The 18,590-nt window shown below is 45.2% G+C and overlaps 1 protein-coding gene across 15 annotated transcripts in view; it reads right to left on the bottom strand.

The window, feature by feature from the left end:
• Positions 1-17,099, bottom strand: part of Adar (adenosine deaminase, RNA-specific) — a 40,192-nt gene extending 23,093 nt beyond the window's left edge. For 4 of the 15 annotated variants that reach the window (XM_087634991.1, XM_087634999.1, XM_087635005.1 and 1 more), the window contains exon 1: positions 17,056-17,099. Coding sequence is in view for 7 of the 15 variants with exons in the window: in XM_087634963.1 (XP_087491089.1) it covers positions 13,620-13,671 (52 nt within the window). In the remaining 8 variants the exon portion in view is untranslated. 15 annotated transcript variants of the gene reach the window in all.
• Positions 17,100-18,590: the final 1,491 nt, after the last annotated feature.

The raw sequence follows: 18,590 nt of genomic DNA, 5'->3' as shown, positions 1-18,590 counted from the left end.
CTGTGGGTCCCCTGAACCCTTGAGACATAGCTCCGCCGGCAAGGCCCGCACCTGGGGCGTAAGATGGCTGGCTCCCCAGAGTTCACTTTCGTTTCCTTGAAAGGCTTCCCCGCCCAACAGTTGGGCGGGGGGAGGGGTTTGCTCCCGGTAGCCGAGCACATCCCGCCCACCAGAAGAGCTGGGCCGCGGTAGTCTAGACCCACAGCGTTCCTCACCAGTCCTTCGCTAGCAGGGCGCTACACGAGTTATCTGAGAGCTTGGATGCAATCTATTTTACCGACGAGCTTATTTTTGTTCACGGTATTTTGGAAAGCGTCACTCGGGCACTCAACAGCGCCCTCACTGCCCTGTGAGGAAGTTCCTTTTCCGTGTTTAATCAGTACTGTTTTTGAGATTTTTCAAGTCTGTCTCTTCCTAGAGTGACCATTGGCCAATGCCCTGTCCCCACTAGCCTGTCCTTCATCTACCCAAATTCATACCTTTTTGTAAATAAAATTCCTTCCCTCCCGACCTTCTTCGCACATTCTGCTCTTTGTCCTCTCGTTTTTTCTTCCTTTTTTTTTTTTATTTAAGACTTTGGAGGAATTCCACTTCCACATCCCTGTGTACCTGGTGTGTTTGTACCAGTGTCAGCACCCAGCACAGGTAGGAGCCCCAATATGCAGCAGTCTGGGCATCTAGTGTGTGCTACAATGTCAGCACTCAGCACACAGTGTAAGTAGGAGCCCCAACATGCAGCAGTCTGGGCAAGAGGGACAGCTCAAAAGTCACTCCCAACCATGTCCTTCCTGTTGGTAGCCTTCGGTGCTCCCTGGGGCTCTCCAGTGGGCAGGGCTGTTCTAGTCTGTATCCCCTGCACAGCAGTCCCAGACAGTCATAGGTGAGTGGATAACAGTGCACTCAAATAAAGTAAAACAATTTGCAGAACAGAAACTTCACAGGAGGAAATAAAAAAATAGCAATCAACACAGGAAAGAGCTCAATCTGGCGCTCTGAGGGAAGCTCAGTAAAGAAGGTCACAATGAGTTAGTGTTCTTATCCACTCACCAGTGAGGCTCCATTAACTACACATAGGAGGACCAAAAGGAGCAGTCCCGAGTCACTGCAAGAAGTCATTTCTTAGGAAAACACACCCCATGACTTAACCATTCTATGCATATAGCAGGATAAGCTACAAAACACTGGAAACAAAAATAAGCAAATGTACCCACTTTAGAATATTACACAGTAATTGAAGAAAAACTACAGCCACCTGCAGCAGATGGAAAACAATGTAACGATACCAAAAGAAAACCTCCTGTCCCAAAGCATGTAAAACCAAGCTCAATCATGCACTGCACAAGACAGGTTCACTCCAAGGGGGAAGGTGTTCTAAATGGAAGGAATGTTCTGGGGGCTAACGATAGTTCAGAGTTTCACCTGGGTAGTGGCTAGATATGTTTGCTTAACTGTTATGCACTGCTGATTTATTCATGTTTACATGTGTGTGTGTGTGTGTGTGTGTCTGTCTGTATGCGTGTGCTATATTCCACAGGTTTAAAAGGCAACAAACAGAACCAACTCTCCCTGTAGTATTCTAGGCCACCCCCCCAACCCCATGTTCTCTGTTCTGTTCACATCAAGCACATGATGCCTTATCTCTGCTTTCTTGCCTTCCTGCTAAATAATCAGGAAAAATCCAGAGGCATTTTCATGGTGATTCTGGTGCAGGCAACTGTCCTCCCAGCCCTCAGTCCTCTGTGATCCAAACACAGGAAGGGCTCTCAATAGAGAGAACTTTTCTTTCCAACAAGATCAGTTTATGCCTTGGAAGAACCACTGCAGTCGTCAGATCTCAGCAATGAGGCCCTGCAGACAGTCTCATTCATATTCTGTGTCCCTCCCGTGGTAACTGTCCTGACTGCCGGGCTCACTGGGTGGTTATGCTATCTGTACTGTTCTGCTCATTACTATTTGTTATGGAACTGATCAGAAAACACCAACAGGTTCACATAACCAAAGCCAGCTTTCTGCTTCTACAGCAATCCGTGGCTGTTTACCCTTTCCAGGTTTCCCCTCAGCTGGAGGGCCTTGGGAACAAATAGGTGGCAGCTTACTTCCCTAGGAGCTTGGGAGCTTCCAGTCAGGTTCCAAGATAACCTCTATTCAGCCTGCAATGTACTTAACTCTGAAGGCTTCTCATTAGAGCCACCACCCAGATAACTGTGACATTTAAATTAAGGTCTCACAACCTCCCCTCAGCGCTTACAGAAGCCTGGCTTCACTGTGGCCAGGCTCCAGTTCCACAAGTGTCTTCAGAAGCTGACTGGGTTTAGCTTCCAGTCCTCTTACAATCCCGGCCTTGCTTTTACCTATGATTATTGACTGGATTGCTGTAGATTTTGTTGAACCTTTGTGGAGAGAAAACAGTTTTTGATACGTAACTTCCAGTAGTTAGATGTCAGACCACAGATGACTGTCTACCCACAGCTGGATCCGTCGCCTCTACAGTACAGTAGCGTCTGTTCATTGCCTTCAGTGCTGGCTCCCACAGGGGTACTGAGAAAGAAATGGGCTGTCTGGGACCGCAGGCCATGTTGACAACTAGTGCTGTGTTGTCAGGGAAAGTAGTGAATCACGGAGGCACTCAGTACTAAGCTAGTAATAGTTTAATGATTTGAGGGAGGCAAATATTTATGAGTGCCTGTGGTTTTGGAGGTCTTGGACCCTCCTGAAGCTAGAATTACAGGGAGTTGTGAACCACCTGATGTGGGTGCTTGGGAACTGAATCTAGGTCCTCTGAGAGAACGGCATATACAGTTAACAGTTGAGCATTACTTCAGCCCCAAGAACATTATTTTTTAAGAGGATACACGCAATTTCTTATCCTTGCTTTTTTTTTTTTTCAATGCTGGAGATTGACCCCGGGGGCCTTGCCCATGCTAAGGCAAACACTTTACCACTGAGCCATATATTCCCACCCTATAACCTATCTCTTAAGAAACATAATCTGTGGTATTGCTAGGTACAAATTTATTAGCCTCTGTTCCTTTTCTCTCATTCTTCCCTCTGTCCCAAGGTCTTACCATATATAACCCTTGGTATCTAGGAACTTGCATGTAGCCCAGGCTAGCCCTGAATTCTTGCCTCAGCCTTGGGATATAGGTGTGTACTATCTATCATGCCCAGCCTCTTCAATATTTATCATTGGGCTTTTCTTTCAACCAAAACAGCTACTATCTTTGAAACATTCATTTAAAAAAAGATTTATTTATTTATTTATTTATTTATTTATTTATGTATATGAATATGTAGCTGTCTTCAGATACACCAGAAGAGGGCACAACCATTACACATGGTTGTGAGCCATCACATAGTTGGTGGGAATTGAACTCAGGACCTCTGGAAGAATAGTCAGTGCTCTTAACCACTGAGCCATCTCTCCAGCCCTGAAACATTAATTTTCTAAACTCACAGGGCTTCCCCAGCAGTCTAACTTGCTCAGATAATCTGGGAGGTTTTCAGGAGACAGAAGAATGAGGTGTCAGCTAGCTATATTGACCCTGAGAGATATTCTATAGATGTGAGTAGCCAGAAGGAGCTTTTGGTTTTTTGTTTTGTTTTGTTTTTGAGACAGGGTCTCATATAGTCCAGGGTTACCTTGAACTCCTCCACATACAGCTGAGGCTGACTCTGAGCCCTTATCATCCTGCCTCTACCTTCCAAAGCCTTCTAATTTTGAAATTACAAGAAAGCAAGAACTGTTTTGGGTACTCCCCACCAAAACAAAACACCCAGAGGTCTCCAGAAGAAGGGACATGCTTTCATTACTAAGTCAGAGCTCTCCAGTAAATGGAAGGAAAATATGTGTGTGCCAGGTAAGGTTGGTGGTTACACAATAAAGTTATAGTATTAACGACAATGCTAAAACAATGGCTAACAGTCCATGTAGAACACTGTGTGCATACCAATGCACACTTAGCTGCATGAGCAGCCCACAAAGTAACTCAATAAACGCTTTGGCTCTAATGTATTAAATCCTGTCTGGTGCTCAAGCTGCTTGTCCTGCAAGCTCAGTCCTGTGAGTAGCACTTGATCAGCTGCTGGGGTGGCTCTGGCAGTACAGAGACTCAGTTACTGGCCCACATCTGGGTTCCACTGAGGTAGGGCTCAAGGTAAGGGATTTTCACCCACTGTTTTTCTTCCTCTTCTCCCCCAGTCCCAGCCTGAGCTCTGCTCAGTCCTAGCTTCTGAAAGACAATGGCCCCATCTTTAGCTTGTGGAATAAGTGTTGTACGGGCACAGTGACAACAGACTGGGCCCTGAGTGTTGCTTCTTGGAAAGCAGGTAGATTTCACGAACAACCAATTTGCCAGATGGACAAGTCATAAAATAGCCAATTTAAGAAACAACTAATAGATGGAAATTACTTTTTTCTCCCTATTTCTTTTTCTTTTCTTTTTTTTTTCTTCTTTTTGAGACAGTTTCTCTGTGTAGCTCTGGCTGTCCTAGAACTCACTCTGTAGACCAACCTGGCCTCAAACTCAAGAGATCTGCCTGCCTCTGCCTATTTCTCCCTGTTCTTAATTGAGCAGTTTTTATTCCATCTTCCTAATAGAGCTTAAAGGTAATGTGTGATGTTGTCTCTTACTGTCCTAGAGCAGAGACTGAGGAGGAAACTCTGGGAGGAGAGGCCAGCTACTCACTACTGCGGACCTTTTGGAGCCACTGCTGGCAGTCACCCACAGTCTTCCCTGCAGAGGGCTCGACTCTGCAATTTCTAACTCTTCTTTGAAATAGGATTCTACTGTGTTGCTCAAGATCCTCAGGTCTCAGCACCCTAAGTGCTGGGATTACAGGTGTGTGCCACCATACCAGGCCTTCTAACTCATTTTATATATTTGGTTGTGAGCCTAGCCTTTAACGGCTGAGCCATCTCTCCAGCCCCTTCTAACTCATTTTAAAACGTCACTTTTTCATTATTGACAAGTTCACAGAAATTTCCACCCACATGCAGAGGATACGGTCCTCTGATGTCAGAGGGGAGTGACCAAGATGCTGACATTAAAGATGGCAATGACCAGCACCAAGCCAAGCAATGCCAGTGGCCACTGGGAACAAGCAAGGTTAGACACTTCCCTTACAGAGGCAGCCCAGCCCAGCCCACACTTTGACTTCAGTGCAGTGACACCCAGCAGCCTCCAGGGCAGAGAGAGAAGCATCTGCAGTGCTGAGTCACCTGTCTGCAGTATTTGTTCTGGCAGTTGGGGACACATGGGCCTTGCTGGGAAAGTACACAAGCTCAGTTTTCCAATAAATACTCCAAGCAACTGCCATGCCCTGTGTAAAGTGTCGTCAACACCTATAACGCCAGCACTCAAGAGGTAGGGACAGGAGGCTCTCTAACCTGATAGAGCCACTTGCTTAAGGCCAGGCTAGGCTGCATAGTAAGCACTGTCAAAAATAAAATAAAGCTGAGAATACGTAATACTGGTTTGGGGACTCCATGGGTACTTTCACAATCTAATTTTGATTCTGAAACCTACAAAGTGTTCTCAAATCTGACTGGGTTACTGCTGCCTTTTGAAGGTTACCCATAAATCTTAGGATAAAGGTTCAGGTCCAAAACAATGTCTGCCACATTATATACTGTTGGCTTGGCCTGCCTTCCATCTTGTTTGCCTAATAGTTAAATCACACTCTTTCAGACTTGAAAAGTCCAGCCCCAGTTTTCTGGTAGTTCCTTTCCAACACCAGGGGATAGAGGGCATATGAAGTTTATAGTGCCCATACTCCTAGGGCCTTCTTTTATACTTACTACTTCTTTTATATTTACATGGTCATTTCATTAATCAAGTCTGCTTGCATGTGCAGTGAGAGCTTTCACTCTCTTGACACAGCACAGGGCCTTACGCATAGAAAGTATTCAGCAAACACTCATCCAGTAAATACTTATAGTCATCAAGTCTAGAGAAGCAGCCAGCATAGTGGCATACTAATCCCAGCAACTTGGAAGCTTTAGAAGGCTAACCTGGGCTAAATAGTGAGACCCTATTATTGCCCCTCCCCCCACACACAAAAATTAAAATAGCCAGGTATAACGACCCTGTCCATTAAACCCAGCACTTGGGATGAAGAGGCAGGCAGATCTCTGAATTTGAGGTCAGCTAGGTCTCCACAGTGAGTTCCAGTCCAACTAGGACAACACAATGAGTTGATGTACAGAGAGATATGTGGGAGAGGGAGTGGGAGAGGAAGAGGACTGGAAAGATGGCTCAGCAGTTAAGAGCACCTGTTGCCCTTGAAGAAGACCTGAGTTCAGATCCTAGCCCTCTTCTAACCTCCATTGGTGCCAGGTAGATTGTGGTGGTTTGAATATGCTTGGCCCAGAGAGTGGCACTATTAGGAAGTATGGCCCTGTTGGAGAAGTTTGTCAGTGTAGGCATGGGCTTTAAGACCTCATCCTAGTTCTAGCTGCCTGGAAGCTAGTCTTCTCCTGTTTGCCTTCAGAACAAGATGTAGAATTCTCAGCTCTGCCTGCACCATGCCTGCCTGGACACTGCCATGCTCCTGCCTTGATGATAATGGACTGAACCTCTGAACCTGTAAGGCAGCCTCAATTAAATGTTATCCATATAAGAATTACCTTGATCATGGTGTCTCTGCACTGTAATGGAAACCCTGAGACACAGATATACATGCAGACAAAACACCCATAAACATGTAACAAAACAACGAAAAAAGAACAATCAAGGATCTATCTTCTAAAGTTAAACTGACAACCCAACTGCTTTGCAAAGCTACTGGACATTGTACTAACGGTCTTAAGTAAGTGTGTAATCTCAGTTCACGATGATTATAAGGTGACTCTATCACTGAATCACTGAACTAACTAAACAATGTAATCAATGAGTCAGCTGGTGGTCAATGGGAAAGCTGGTCACACATGCCTATATACTCTTGAATTATGCCCTTAAAAATGTCTGAAGATGAAAAAAAAATTTCATCAAATGTGTGTGTGTGTGTGTGTGCACGTGCGCATGTGCTCACGCGCTCACACATGTATATTTACAACCTTTACTCTTTTTCATGTGCACATGTATACAAATGCTCATGTATGTATAGGGGGAGGGTGCCTATGTGTGTGAAGGCCAGAGAACAACCTTAGGAACACAGTCCATCTTCTTTAAGGGAGGGTCTCTCACTAGCCTGAAGCTTACTGAAGTGGGGCTGCCTGGCCATCATGTAACAGGAACCCTCCTCGCTCCATCTTCCCACACTAGCATTACAAGGGGACCCTACTGTGCTGGCACGGGCTTTCTGCTTACTTGTTCTGTTCTGTTCAGATTTGTTTTAAACTCATGTTGTGAGGACCAAACTAAGGTCCCTTGCAAACATTTTACCTACTGAACACAACCCCAGTCCCTAAACTTTATTTTATTTTGAGACGGGAGCTCCCTGTGTAGACCGGCTGAACTCATAGAGATCCATCTGCGTCTGCCTCCCAAGTCCTGAGATAAAAGCATCATGATGCCCAGCCTTAGAACTCTTTCTTCATAGTCCCAAACTGGAGCCACCCAAATGCCCTTCTAGTGCTGAACAGACACTTGAGGGCTATTTGCAGGAACACTGAAGACAGCTCAGTTGGAAAGTCCCTGGCACACAAGTGTAAGGATCTCAATTCGGATCCTCAGTGCTCAAATAAAAAGCTAGACATTGCAGTGTGCATCTGTAGTTCCAGCCACTGGGGAGGAGGGACAGGGATCCCTGGAGTTTAATGGCCAGCTGAATTGGTGAGCTCCAGGTTAAATGAGGAACCCTATCTCAGAAAACAAGATGGAGAGAAATGGAGGTAGACACTCAGTGTCCAACAGCTCTGGTCTTTGCCATACACTAAAGTCCTTTGCAAGCATTTTAACTACTGAACAACCCCCCCACTCCCCAGTTTCTAAACCTTATTTTATTTTGAGACAGGATCTCACTATGTAGATCCGACTGGTTTTGAACTCATAGAGATCTACCTGCCTCTGCTTCCCAAGTGGCGGGATCAAAGCACATGAAGTATACATGGATACATATATACCACATACATACATACCACATATATACATATATGCACCACACACACATATATATACCCACATGTATGTATGTATGTATGTGTGTGTGTGTGTGTGTGTGTGTGTGTGTGTGTGTGTATATATATCACATCACATATATACCACATACAGACCAAATAAATAATGTAAGCTGGGTGTGGTAGGAAAATGCTCATACAATCCCACCACTTAGGAGATTGAGACAGGACAGTCAGATGTTTAAGGTCATCATCAGCTATATAACAAATCCAAGGTTACCCTGTGCTATATCAGACTGTCTCAAAAAACAAAACAAGAAGCAGACAAAACCCAGAAACAATAAAAATACACACTCCATAATTCCATTTGCTGGGAGTTTAGAAGGAATCTGTAGTGAAGGACATGACAGCTGCAGTTGTACTCAGGAGTGGTGACTGGAAATAGGCTTCGATGACTTTCCAGTAGGAATGTTTTATTTCTTGATTTAGCTACTAATTAAATGCGTTTATTTTCTGTTACAATACAGGGTGAGTCACATAAAATCTGTACGTACAAGCATATACATCGTCTCAGAATAGAATTTTAGAGAGCATGTGAGAAGGATGGGCAGAGGCTGAACAGATCATCCTGCCTACACACAAAAGGCTGTGCACTAAACCAGTGCCCAGTTAAGCGCGTAAACAGGACTTTCTGCAGCAATTTCTGAAATGCTAAGAATACTAAAATAACGAGCTGTATGAATGACCCTTGACTTCCAATAGGGCTGCATCCCAGTTCATCCACCACCAACTAAAAAGGAGAGAGTGCATGTGCTGTGCTACGTGCTGACCATGGCTTGGCAGACAGCGAAGCTGTGAAAAGCCCTTTGTGTCACTCGGACAGTGTGGCTGGGTACTGTCTGAGTATAAACTGCACATGGCTGCACAAAGACCAAAGTGTGAAATACGTTCCTATTGATGTGTATGCTCTTTGCAAACATAAAGAAGTCAAAGAGGCACACAAGCCAGCCCAGCATAAGCCAGGAGCATTCGTACTGGAGACCAGTTTCACAGCACAGCAATAACAGCATAATTGAACACACAGACCTTCAGTTAACATGCTTAAAGAGTGGTTTATTTCTAATTGCACATGTGTATGACACACCCACATCCACTCACAGAGGGGGGGGGGCCTACCAGTGCCTGCAGAGGTTAGAAGAGGACACTGGATTTCTGAAGCTGGAGCACTAGATGGTCATAAGCTGCCCATCATGTATGCTTCTGTCTTAGTTGTGGTTTTTCTGCTGTGAACAGATCCCATGAACTGGGCAACTCTTATAAGGACAACATTTCATTGGTGCTGGCTTACAGGTTCAGAGGTTCAGTCCATTATCATCAGGGCAGGAGCATGGCAGCATCCAGGCAGGAATGGTGCAGGAGGAGCTGAGAGTTCTACATCTTGTTCCAAAGGCAAACAGGAGAAGACTGACTTTCAGGAAACTCAGAGGAGAGTCTCAAAGCCCATCCCAACCCCGACACTTCCTCCAACAAGGCCACACCTCCTAATAGTGCCGCTCCCTGGGCCAAGCATATTCAAACCACCACAGTTGCTGTCTGAACTCACACCCTTTGAAGTGCAACTAGTGCTCTCAAGGGCAGAGCCTTCTCTCTAGCCCCTTGTATTATAATTTTCTTTTTAAAATTAACTAGATAAGGGCTAAGAAATGGCTGAGTGATTGAGAACACTGTCTGCTCTCCTTCCAGAGGACCCAGATTTAACTCCCAGCACACACACAGTGGCTACAACTATCTGTAACTCTAGAGCTAGGGGGATCTAATACCTTCTTCTGGTCTCCATGGGTACCAGGCATGCATGTGCAGATAAGTGCACACAAAACCACATGAATTTGTTTTTTTAAAAAGCTCATCAAATTTTTTTTAAAACCTGAAATAAACACAAAACTTGTTTTTTAAAATTATATAAAAACTAAAAATAGAATGAAGGGGGAGAGGGGACATATTTAAGCTTATAGACAAAAAGAAAAGAAAAAGAAAGAAAGAAAGAAAGAAAGAAGAAGAAGAAGAAGAGGAAGAAGAAGAAGAAGAAGAGGAAGAAGAAGAAGAAGAAGAAGAGGAAGAAGAAGAAGAAGAAGAAGAAGAAGAAGAAGAAGAAGAAGAAGAAGAAGAAGAGGAAGAAGAAGAAGAAGAAGAAGAAGAAGAAGAAGAAAAAGAAGAAGAAGAAGAAGAAGAAGAAGAAGAAGAAGAAGAAGAAGAAGAAGAAGAAGAAGAAGAAGAAGAAGAAGAAGAAGAAGAAGAAGCACCCAATAGGATAAATCTGTCTTTGAGAAGAATGAGAAGTGTTTAATCTCTGGTGCTGGGATGGAAGTTATGCTGTACACACACTAGGCAATCATCTGCTGAGCTACACCCCAACCCCAAATAGAGTTTGTATGGTTAACACCAAAGCCCAAACCACATAGTCGATACTGTGGAACAAAGTTCACAGCAGATCAGCTTTTTTTTTTTTTTTAATAACAAATATACTCATACTTTTATAGCAATGGTTCTCAACCTTCCTAAGGCAACCCCCCAACTATAAAATCATTTTCATTGCTACTTCATAACTGTAATTTTGCTACTGTTGTGAATCATAATGTAAATATTTTTGGAAACAGAGGTTTGTCAAAGGGGTCGCGACCCATAGGTTGAGAACCACTGCTGTAGACCACCTGTGCAATTTATTTTTTAAACAAACTTAAACATAACAAATAGCAAATACTTATTAAGAATTTTGAATATAAAAAGATAGCTGATTGGATATGGGAAAAACCTCACTTAATCATAATGAAATATAAATTAAAACCAGATATTTTCTTTTTTTTTTTTTTTGATTCTTTTTTTTTTCGGAGCTGGGGACCGAACCCAGGGCCTTGCACTTCCTAGGTAAGCGCTCTACCACTGAGCTAAATCCCCAGCCCCAAAACCAGATATATATATATTTTTTTTGTTCTTTTTTTTTTTTTTTTCCCCCGGAGCTAGGGACCGAACCCAGGGCCTTGTGCTTCCTAGGTAAGCGCTCTACCACTGAGCTAAATCCCCAGCCCCAAAACCAGATATTTTAAAAACTGATCTTAAGTTTTCCCATTTTTAGTGTAAACATTTGCTTCTGCGGGGCAGGGAGAACCCTGTTGAAGGCAGTAGGAGTGGGTATGAGCTGAGCATTCCGAGCGTCTGAGCAAATGCTCAGCCAGAAGCCTTTAAGCTCTGACACGGTCCACAGGCAGAAGTTCTAAGCCATGAAACTGCTTCACACGAAGCCAGGAGAACTGTTGAACGACACTGGCGCTGCGTGTATAAGGCACGTATGAAAAGAAAAAGGATATGTGCTGTTTACTCTCTGGCCCATTTTCTAAAGCATCTCATTATACATTTGCAAATATCCCCTAAATCTACCCCCACCCTAAACCCGAGCACTTCTGATCCCAGGAATCCTGTGTAAGGGCCACTTCCTCCTCACTCCCCTATTAAGAAGCACATTAGGACTTCAGCAGAGGACTGTGGCTGAGGGGCTGGAGTTTAGACACCTGGCAGCAGTGCATGATTAAATGGTCATCTTCTTTCCTTGTGCATGAGAAGCACCCCACCTTCTCTTTCTTTTCAAGTGTTGAGAATGAGTCTAAGGCCTCCTACGTGCTAAGCCAGTGTCTGTACTACAGAGCTATATCCCTAAGCCCACCTCACCCGGCTCCTCCCTTTTCTTTGATTTAAAGATTAGAGTCTTGCTAGAAGTAGAAAGTCAAGACACTTTCAAGTTCATAACATTGACCCCCAAAGCCCAGTCTAAGAATTTGATGCAGTTTGAGAATAAGTTGGTGTTATTTAATTTTTTTTCTTTAATTCAAGGGCTATAACAGTGCCTGGCACATTGTAGGTACTAGAGGAAGTATTTAAAATTAATATCCCAAGCGGGGAAGGGGACCTCATGGTAGAAACAAAACCGTAACACACCGTATCGAAGTACGGCAAGGAGTCAGTGAGGTAATGCAACCTGTGGTCACAGTAACTTGAGCTGAGGCAGGAGTGTTACTTGAGTTCAAGGCCAGCCTGGGCAACATGGCAAGACAGACTCTTTCTCACATCAGTATGTTCTGAAAGGCTATCTACCAGGGAAGCATTCCAGCTGGCTTCTCCATGGGCCTGATGCCCACAGGACAAACCCACACATGAGCAGGGGTCTGCCTTCCTGAGATGTCCACTGGGAATGGAGTTTCAGACCTTTACAGTAAGATGATCTGTCTAACACACTGGCACCTCATTAACAAGGCAGCATTCTCTTCATAAACCTTCACTGGGTACAGGCAGAGGCCAACTCCTACCCTAGTCCCAGAGAAAACAAGCAGCTCCTTCCCCCTGCTCTCACCAACAAGACCAGTGAAGACAAGCAAAGACGCAATGCAAGGTGGTCTTCAGTCTGCAGGGCAGACAGTGCTAAGACTGGAGAGACGTAAGGACAAGCCCTTTCTTCCAGTGCTCTGTCCACACAGACGGTGCAGTAGGCACACAGCTCCCAAGCAGAAGCAACCATGGGGCACGGTGGTGCACATGCAATCTCAGCACTCGGGAGACTAAGACAAGAGGATCTTATAAACACCAGGCCAGCTGGGTCTCCATTGAATTCCAGGTTAGTCTGTGCTACATTTTAAGGCCCTGCTGCAAAAAAACAAGAACAAGCTGTGTGATGGTGGTGCACACCTTTGGTCCCAGCACTTGGGAGGCAGAGGCAGGCAAATCTCTGAGTTTGAATCTAGTCTGGTCTACAGAGTAAGTTCTAGAACAGCCTGAGGTATGCAGAGAAACCCTGTCTCAGAAAACAAACAAACAAACAAACAAACAAACAAACAAACAAAACAAAGCCAGAAAGATAGCCTGCTAGGTTCAAGCTTCACTTCTGCTGTGATAAAATACCTTGACATAAGCTACACAAGGGCGGCTCACTATAGCTTACTATAGCTTTATTCTGGAGCACGGACCATCATCCTGGGAAAGGCAAAGGCAGGAATGTCAACCAGCAAGTCACCTTACATGCAAGTCAGAGTCAGCAAGTCACCTTACATCCATAGTCAGAGGGATGAACGCATGCACTCACCTGCTTGTCTCCAGCCAAACTTCTCCACTCTTACTAGAAGCCCTGCCTCAGGAATGGTGCTGCCCACAGCAGGCTGGGTCTTCCTATGTGAACAGGCTTAAGACAGCCCCTCTCCGAGGCATCCACAGGCAAACCCAATGTAGACAGCACCTCACTGAGACTCTCTTCCCAGTTGATTCTAGGTTGAGTTGACAATTAAAGCTAACCATCACAGGGAAGAGGTGTCTGATCCACCGAAGGACACCTTCTCAGAACAGGCAGAGGGACAGCCAGGAAGGCCAAGCCAAGAGCAAGTGTGAACTCAAGGACTGGGTGAGAAGCAGCTGACAGTTGCTACCACTGAAAACCATTGTATGGTGAGCAAACAAAACCAGACAGATTCCTTCTGGGTCAAAGGCTCTCGTAGAAGGTCCTTAAAAGTGCAAGAGGAGAACACACCTGTAAACAAGTGGAGCCCACGGCAGTCACCTGCTGCTTCTGCTTCCTCCATGGTTATAGAGAATCAGTGTGCACTGCCATCCCAGGAGACAGCCTGTCCAGCCCCAGAGCTCCTCTCCTTCTGTCCACAGTGAGTGATCTGCCATGCTAGAAAGCAGCTAGCCACAAAGCCATGACTTAGGGCAGTCAGTAGTCTCAGCTTTTCTAGTGTATAGGAAAACAAAAAGAAACAATAAACTAAAAAAGTGCAGAGAAAGACAGGGTCCAGAGGGTCCAGATGACATCATTTCAGCCCCAGGAGTTAGCCATGCCTGAAGCTCACCTTTGGACTCCAAATGAAGCAATCAAGGAGGGAAATCTTTTACTTAAGGAGCTTACATAGGGTTCCTGAAATCTGTGGCTACAGTAATATGTTATCTTTCAGGGAGAGAACTTCACTTTCTATGCAAGGAAGGGTACAGACAGCAAGGGAGGACAGATGTCAGAGGTCTCTCCCAGCATCTGATAAAGCAAGTGAAAAAAGCAGATTTCAGGCATTTGGAAAAGCATGGAAAGATCATTTGAGCTCCTTGGGTTCAGGAACAAAGGAATGTGTGCTTAAACCACAGTCTAAAATGGATAAGTTATATAAGCCCAATAGTCTACTCCATAGAACTATAGATTAAAGACAGGAACGGCACACAATAGCTGCTTTAAAACATAAAGAAAGCTGGGCTTTGTAGCATAGACCTGTGATCCCAACTACTCAGGAGGGATAAGGCAAGAAGATTGTGAGTTCAAGGCCAGCAGCAGCAAATTACAGACCCTTTCTCAGAAGAAAAAGAGGCAAGGGATATGGGTCAGTGATGAAGTGAGTACCTAGCATGTGTGAGGGTACAAGCTCAATGGTTAGGGTTAGGGTTAGGGTTAGGGTTAGAGTTAGGGTTAGGGTTAGGGTTAGGGTTAGGGTTAGGGTTAGGGTTAGGGTTAGGGTCAATCCCTAGTACCAAAAAAAAAAAAAAAAAAAAAAATCAATATAAAGCACCAAGAACAATTCAAAGCTAGTTCCACAGCTGAGCATCTGTCTTAGCTAGGGTCACTACTTCTGTGATGAAGCACTATGACCAAAAGCCTGGGGAAGGAAGGGTTGACTTTGCTTACATTTCCACATCACAGTTCATCATTGAACTCAGGGACAGGAACTCAGGCAGGAACCTGGAGGCAGGAGCTGATGCAGAGGCCATGGAGGAGTGCTGTTTACTGGCTTGCCTCTTGTGACTTGCTCAGTCCTCCTTCTTATTGAACCCAGGACCACCTACCCAAGGGTAAAATCACCCACAATGGGCTGGGCCCCCCCCATCAATCACTGATTAAGAAAATGCCCCACGGGCTTGCCTACAAATGATTTTATGGAGACATTTCTCAACTGAGGCTCCTTCCTCTTGGATGACTCTAGCTTGTGCAAACCTGACATAGCATCAATCACAGATCGTTCCTAAACACTTACATTTTAGAAAAACTTAGCATTTCAAACTTCTTACCCTGGATGCCAAACAGTTGTCTGGTGCTTTCGAGAAAACTGGGCAAAAGCTTTCAAGCAGCTGAGCCCAGTAAGGCCAAACTTACCAGATGTCACAGCAAAGCGAGCTGCTGTAGCTCAAGAGATCCCTGCAAAAGCCCCAAAGGCCCATCCTGCTGTTTGCACACTTCAAAACTCTAATCAGTTTATCACAGACAATAATGCCAACCTTGGACTAAAAGGGAGCTTCAAGTCTGTGCATCAGTAAGATGCTGTGTGTGAAGTATAAAAATAGCAGCTGAAAGGGAAGCATTGGTCTCCTGCCGGTGAGAGTAACAGGGTTTTCTCTTCTTTCTACAGGCAATCATCAAACACCTACTGTCTGTTCCAGTACGATCAAGCCCAAGCCCAAGCCCAGGAACCTTCCTCTCCACCCCGAACAAAAAAAAATCTAAGTCTTGGCTCACACCTGAACAATACTGGGTTAAGATGTAAAAGAAGAGACAACAAATCATTTCAATAATTAGATGCTATTCTCACAGGAAATGATGCCCCATCCCCACTGCCAATGCCTTCACGTTGCCAGGATACTAGTCATTGAGAAAGGTTAAGACCCAAACCACATACACAGCCTGATGGTTTGGCTTCAAGCTCTAGCTCTGCGACAGTATTAGGACCCTGGCCAAGACTTACCTTGTGCCATCTGTAAAATGGGTTCAACACTAGGTTGTTGGTGGGGTTAAATAAATTAGTGTATGTGAAATCTGACACAGTATCAGGAGCAAATGTTCCAAAAGGAGAAGGTATAATTAGTATAATAGACTGAAGCCTTAATCTCGTTTCAGCTCCAGAATTTTATGCAGGCTACATACAGCAGGGAAACAGTGGCAGGATAGCAGATACCCAAAATAGCACAAATATCTCCCGCCTCTGAAGCCACACCACTGAAGGGAAGCAACAGCAGCAGCAATACAAATGCCTGTGCCAGCCCCTAAGCATAGCCAGCCACTTTAAATTCTTACAGCGGGTCAAGGGAGGTATAATTATCTTCATTTTGTAGATAAGCGCAGAAAGAAGACCGGAGAGCAATGTCACACTGCCGAGAACCAGTGGACCTGATTCTACCGTTTATGACCGCCTCACTGTCCTTCTCTGCCTCCCATACAGCAAGCATTCAATTGTAAATAACATGGATGTTTTTCAGGATCTTTAGATAGGAACAAGACCTCTTTCCTAGAGAAATAGTTGGCATCGTCCTTCAGCTGCCCACAATTTGACGTTTCTGCATTCTCTGTCCCTAATGACCTGCTCCAGCAACCTGTCCTCCCTCTCCTGCAGTCAGTGTCGGAGGCCTCAGTGTGCCAGTGTGCAGGGGTCCTGCAGCCGCTTAGACACAGCCCCCTCGGCTGACTGCCCTCGGCTGATTGCACGCTTGCCCTCTCCCCCTACGCATTCAAAAGCTCACCGCCGAGTTTCACCGACGCGGAACGCCTTACCCTCGGGCAGGGCCCAAGAACTGAGCCATACAGACTAAGGAAAGGCAGGTGACGCAACAAGGCCTCCTGCCTCAGGGCCAGCCTGAGGCTGAGCGCCGTGCCCGCGACCCCGCGTGGGAACCCACGGCGGGCACCTCCGTGGCCCCGTGCCAGCTACTCCAGGGTGCTGGGTTGGCTCCCGGAGCCAGGCTCCGGGGCCGCGCATCTGCGGGGAAGGGCACTCTCGGCGGGAGGGCCGCGGGTACCCAGTGGCTCCCGCCCGAGCGCCCAAGCATCCGCGCAGCCCCGCTGCACCCGCCGCCTCCACCACTGCTCCCCGCGTCTCCTTTTCCAGCGCTGCAGGCTGCGGAGGCGGCGGCCCGTGTTGGAAGAGGGGCCTCTTACCCGCGCGCGACTCCTCGGACGCTACCCACTCGTGAGCCCAAGGCTGAGCAGGACTCACCCGGTTGGTCCCAACGCGTAGTCCTCCACCTTCAGTCAGGAATCAATGGTTAGGGCGCAGATTGGTGACATCACTGACGCGCCGGCGTGGGAGGGAAGCCCATGTGATGCATCCCTCTTTTGTTTGAGCCCTTGGAAAATGAGGGTTTGTGGCTCCTTCTCTCTCACTATTTTACCATCTGAGGAGGGCATTTTTGTGTGCATGGTGGGAACCAGGTACTTGGTGTCAGGATACTGCAGTTTTTCTCAGGGCCTTGATTCTACTCCCCAGTTCTCCATAATGTGGTTTGGTTGAAGACCCGAGAGAATATGTGTAGATACAATCTTCTTTTTTAAGTGGACCTGAAGGCCACAGAACTGGTTGTCAATGTTCTGTAGCCAGTAGACTCCTGAAGATCTGCTTTGATTAAATTGGTACAGGAAAAAGCAACAGAATGGAGTCTGGATTGATGGCTCAGGGGCTAAGAGCAATGGCTGTTCTTCCAGGAGTCTCATTGTTGATTCTCAGCACCTTCAAGGTCTGCTCAAAACCATTTGTAATGCTGGTTCCAGAGAATCCTATGTGCCCTCTTCTGGTCCCCACTGGCATTGCACACATGTGATCTGAAAGCATACTTATCAAATAAACCAACACATCTAACAGCTTGACACCCACCAGAAGAACTAAAATATTTCCAGTGAGCTGTTCATCACTTTGTAAATGGTCCCAATCCAATACTGTTTTCTTCACCTTAGTAGTAACTCCCATCATGAATTTGCATTTACACAGCTACTACATTGCTTTCATTTCTCTTTGCATGTTATTAGTAAGCAACACATTTTTATTAATTGTACGTATATTTCCTGGGACTTTTATTTTCAGAAACTTGTTAAGTTCATCTCTTATGATGCAACTTGAGTAAATTGCATATTGTACAATTTCACTGCTAGAGAATAACTCATTATGTATGTTAATTTATGCATCCCTTCTCTAACTATTTAAACATAATTTCACTCTTCTATTTCCAGGTGTGATTATAATTATTATCTAATGGTGCCACTGTATAAAATTTTCTTGGGTATTTTTATCTAGATGCAAGGCTGATGGGTCTTTGGTATGGTAATGGTCCATTTTGTAGCATAGCATTGTTTTTTTTAATGGAAAGTGTTTATATCATAATGTGTAGCAATTTTGTCCTCTTATAAAGACTCAGGGAGTAAACCCAGTGTGGTGAGGTGCATCTTTAAACTGGGCACTCAGAAGGCAGAGGCAGGAAGATCTCTGAGTTCAAGGCTATCTTGGTCTATAGAGTGAGTCCCAGGAAAGCCAGGGCTACACAAAGAAACCCTGTCTCAGAAAAAAAAATGGGAAAAAAAGGACTCAGGTAAGGCTCAAGAAGCTCCTGAAACTTACAAGATTCATAAGGCCCTTCCTACAGTTACATAGGTAGTAAAAGATTGCTTAGGAAAAAGGAGAGACACAACTAGCTGCTCTGATTTGTTGCCTGTGCTGGATGAGCTTTTGAGTGACTTGTTACTCCTATAAGTAACCCCAGC

Source organism: Rattus norvegicus, chromosome 2 (genome assembly GCF_021556685.1).
Source record: "Rattus norvegicus strain SHRSP/BbbUtx chromosome 2, alternate assembly SHRSP_T2T, whole genome shotgun sequence".
Classification (NCBI taxonomy): domain Eukaryota; kingdom Metazoa; phylum Chordata; class Mammalia; order Rodentia; family Muridae; genus Rattus; species Rattus norvegicus.
This window is presented reverse-complemented; position numbering and strand designations above follow the sequence as displayed.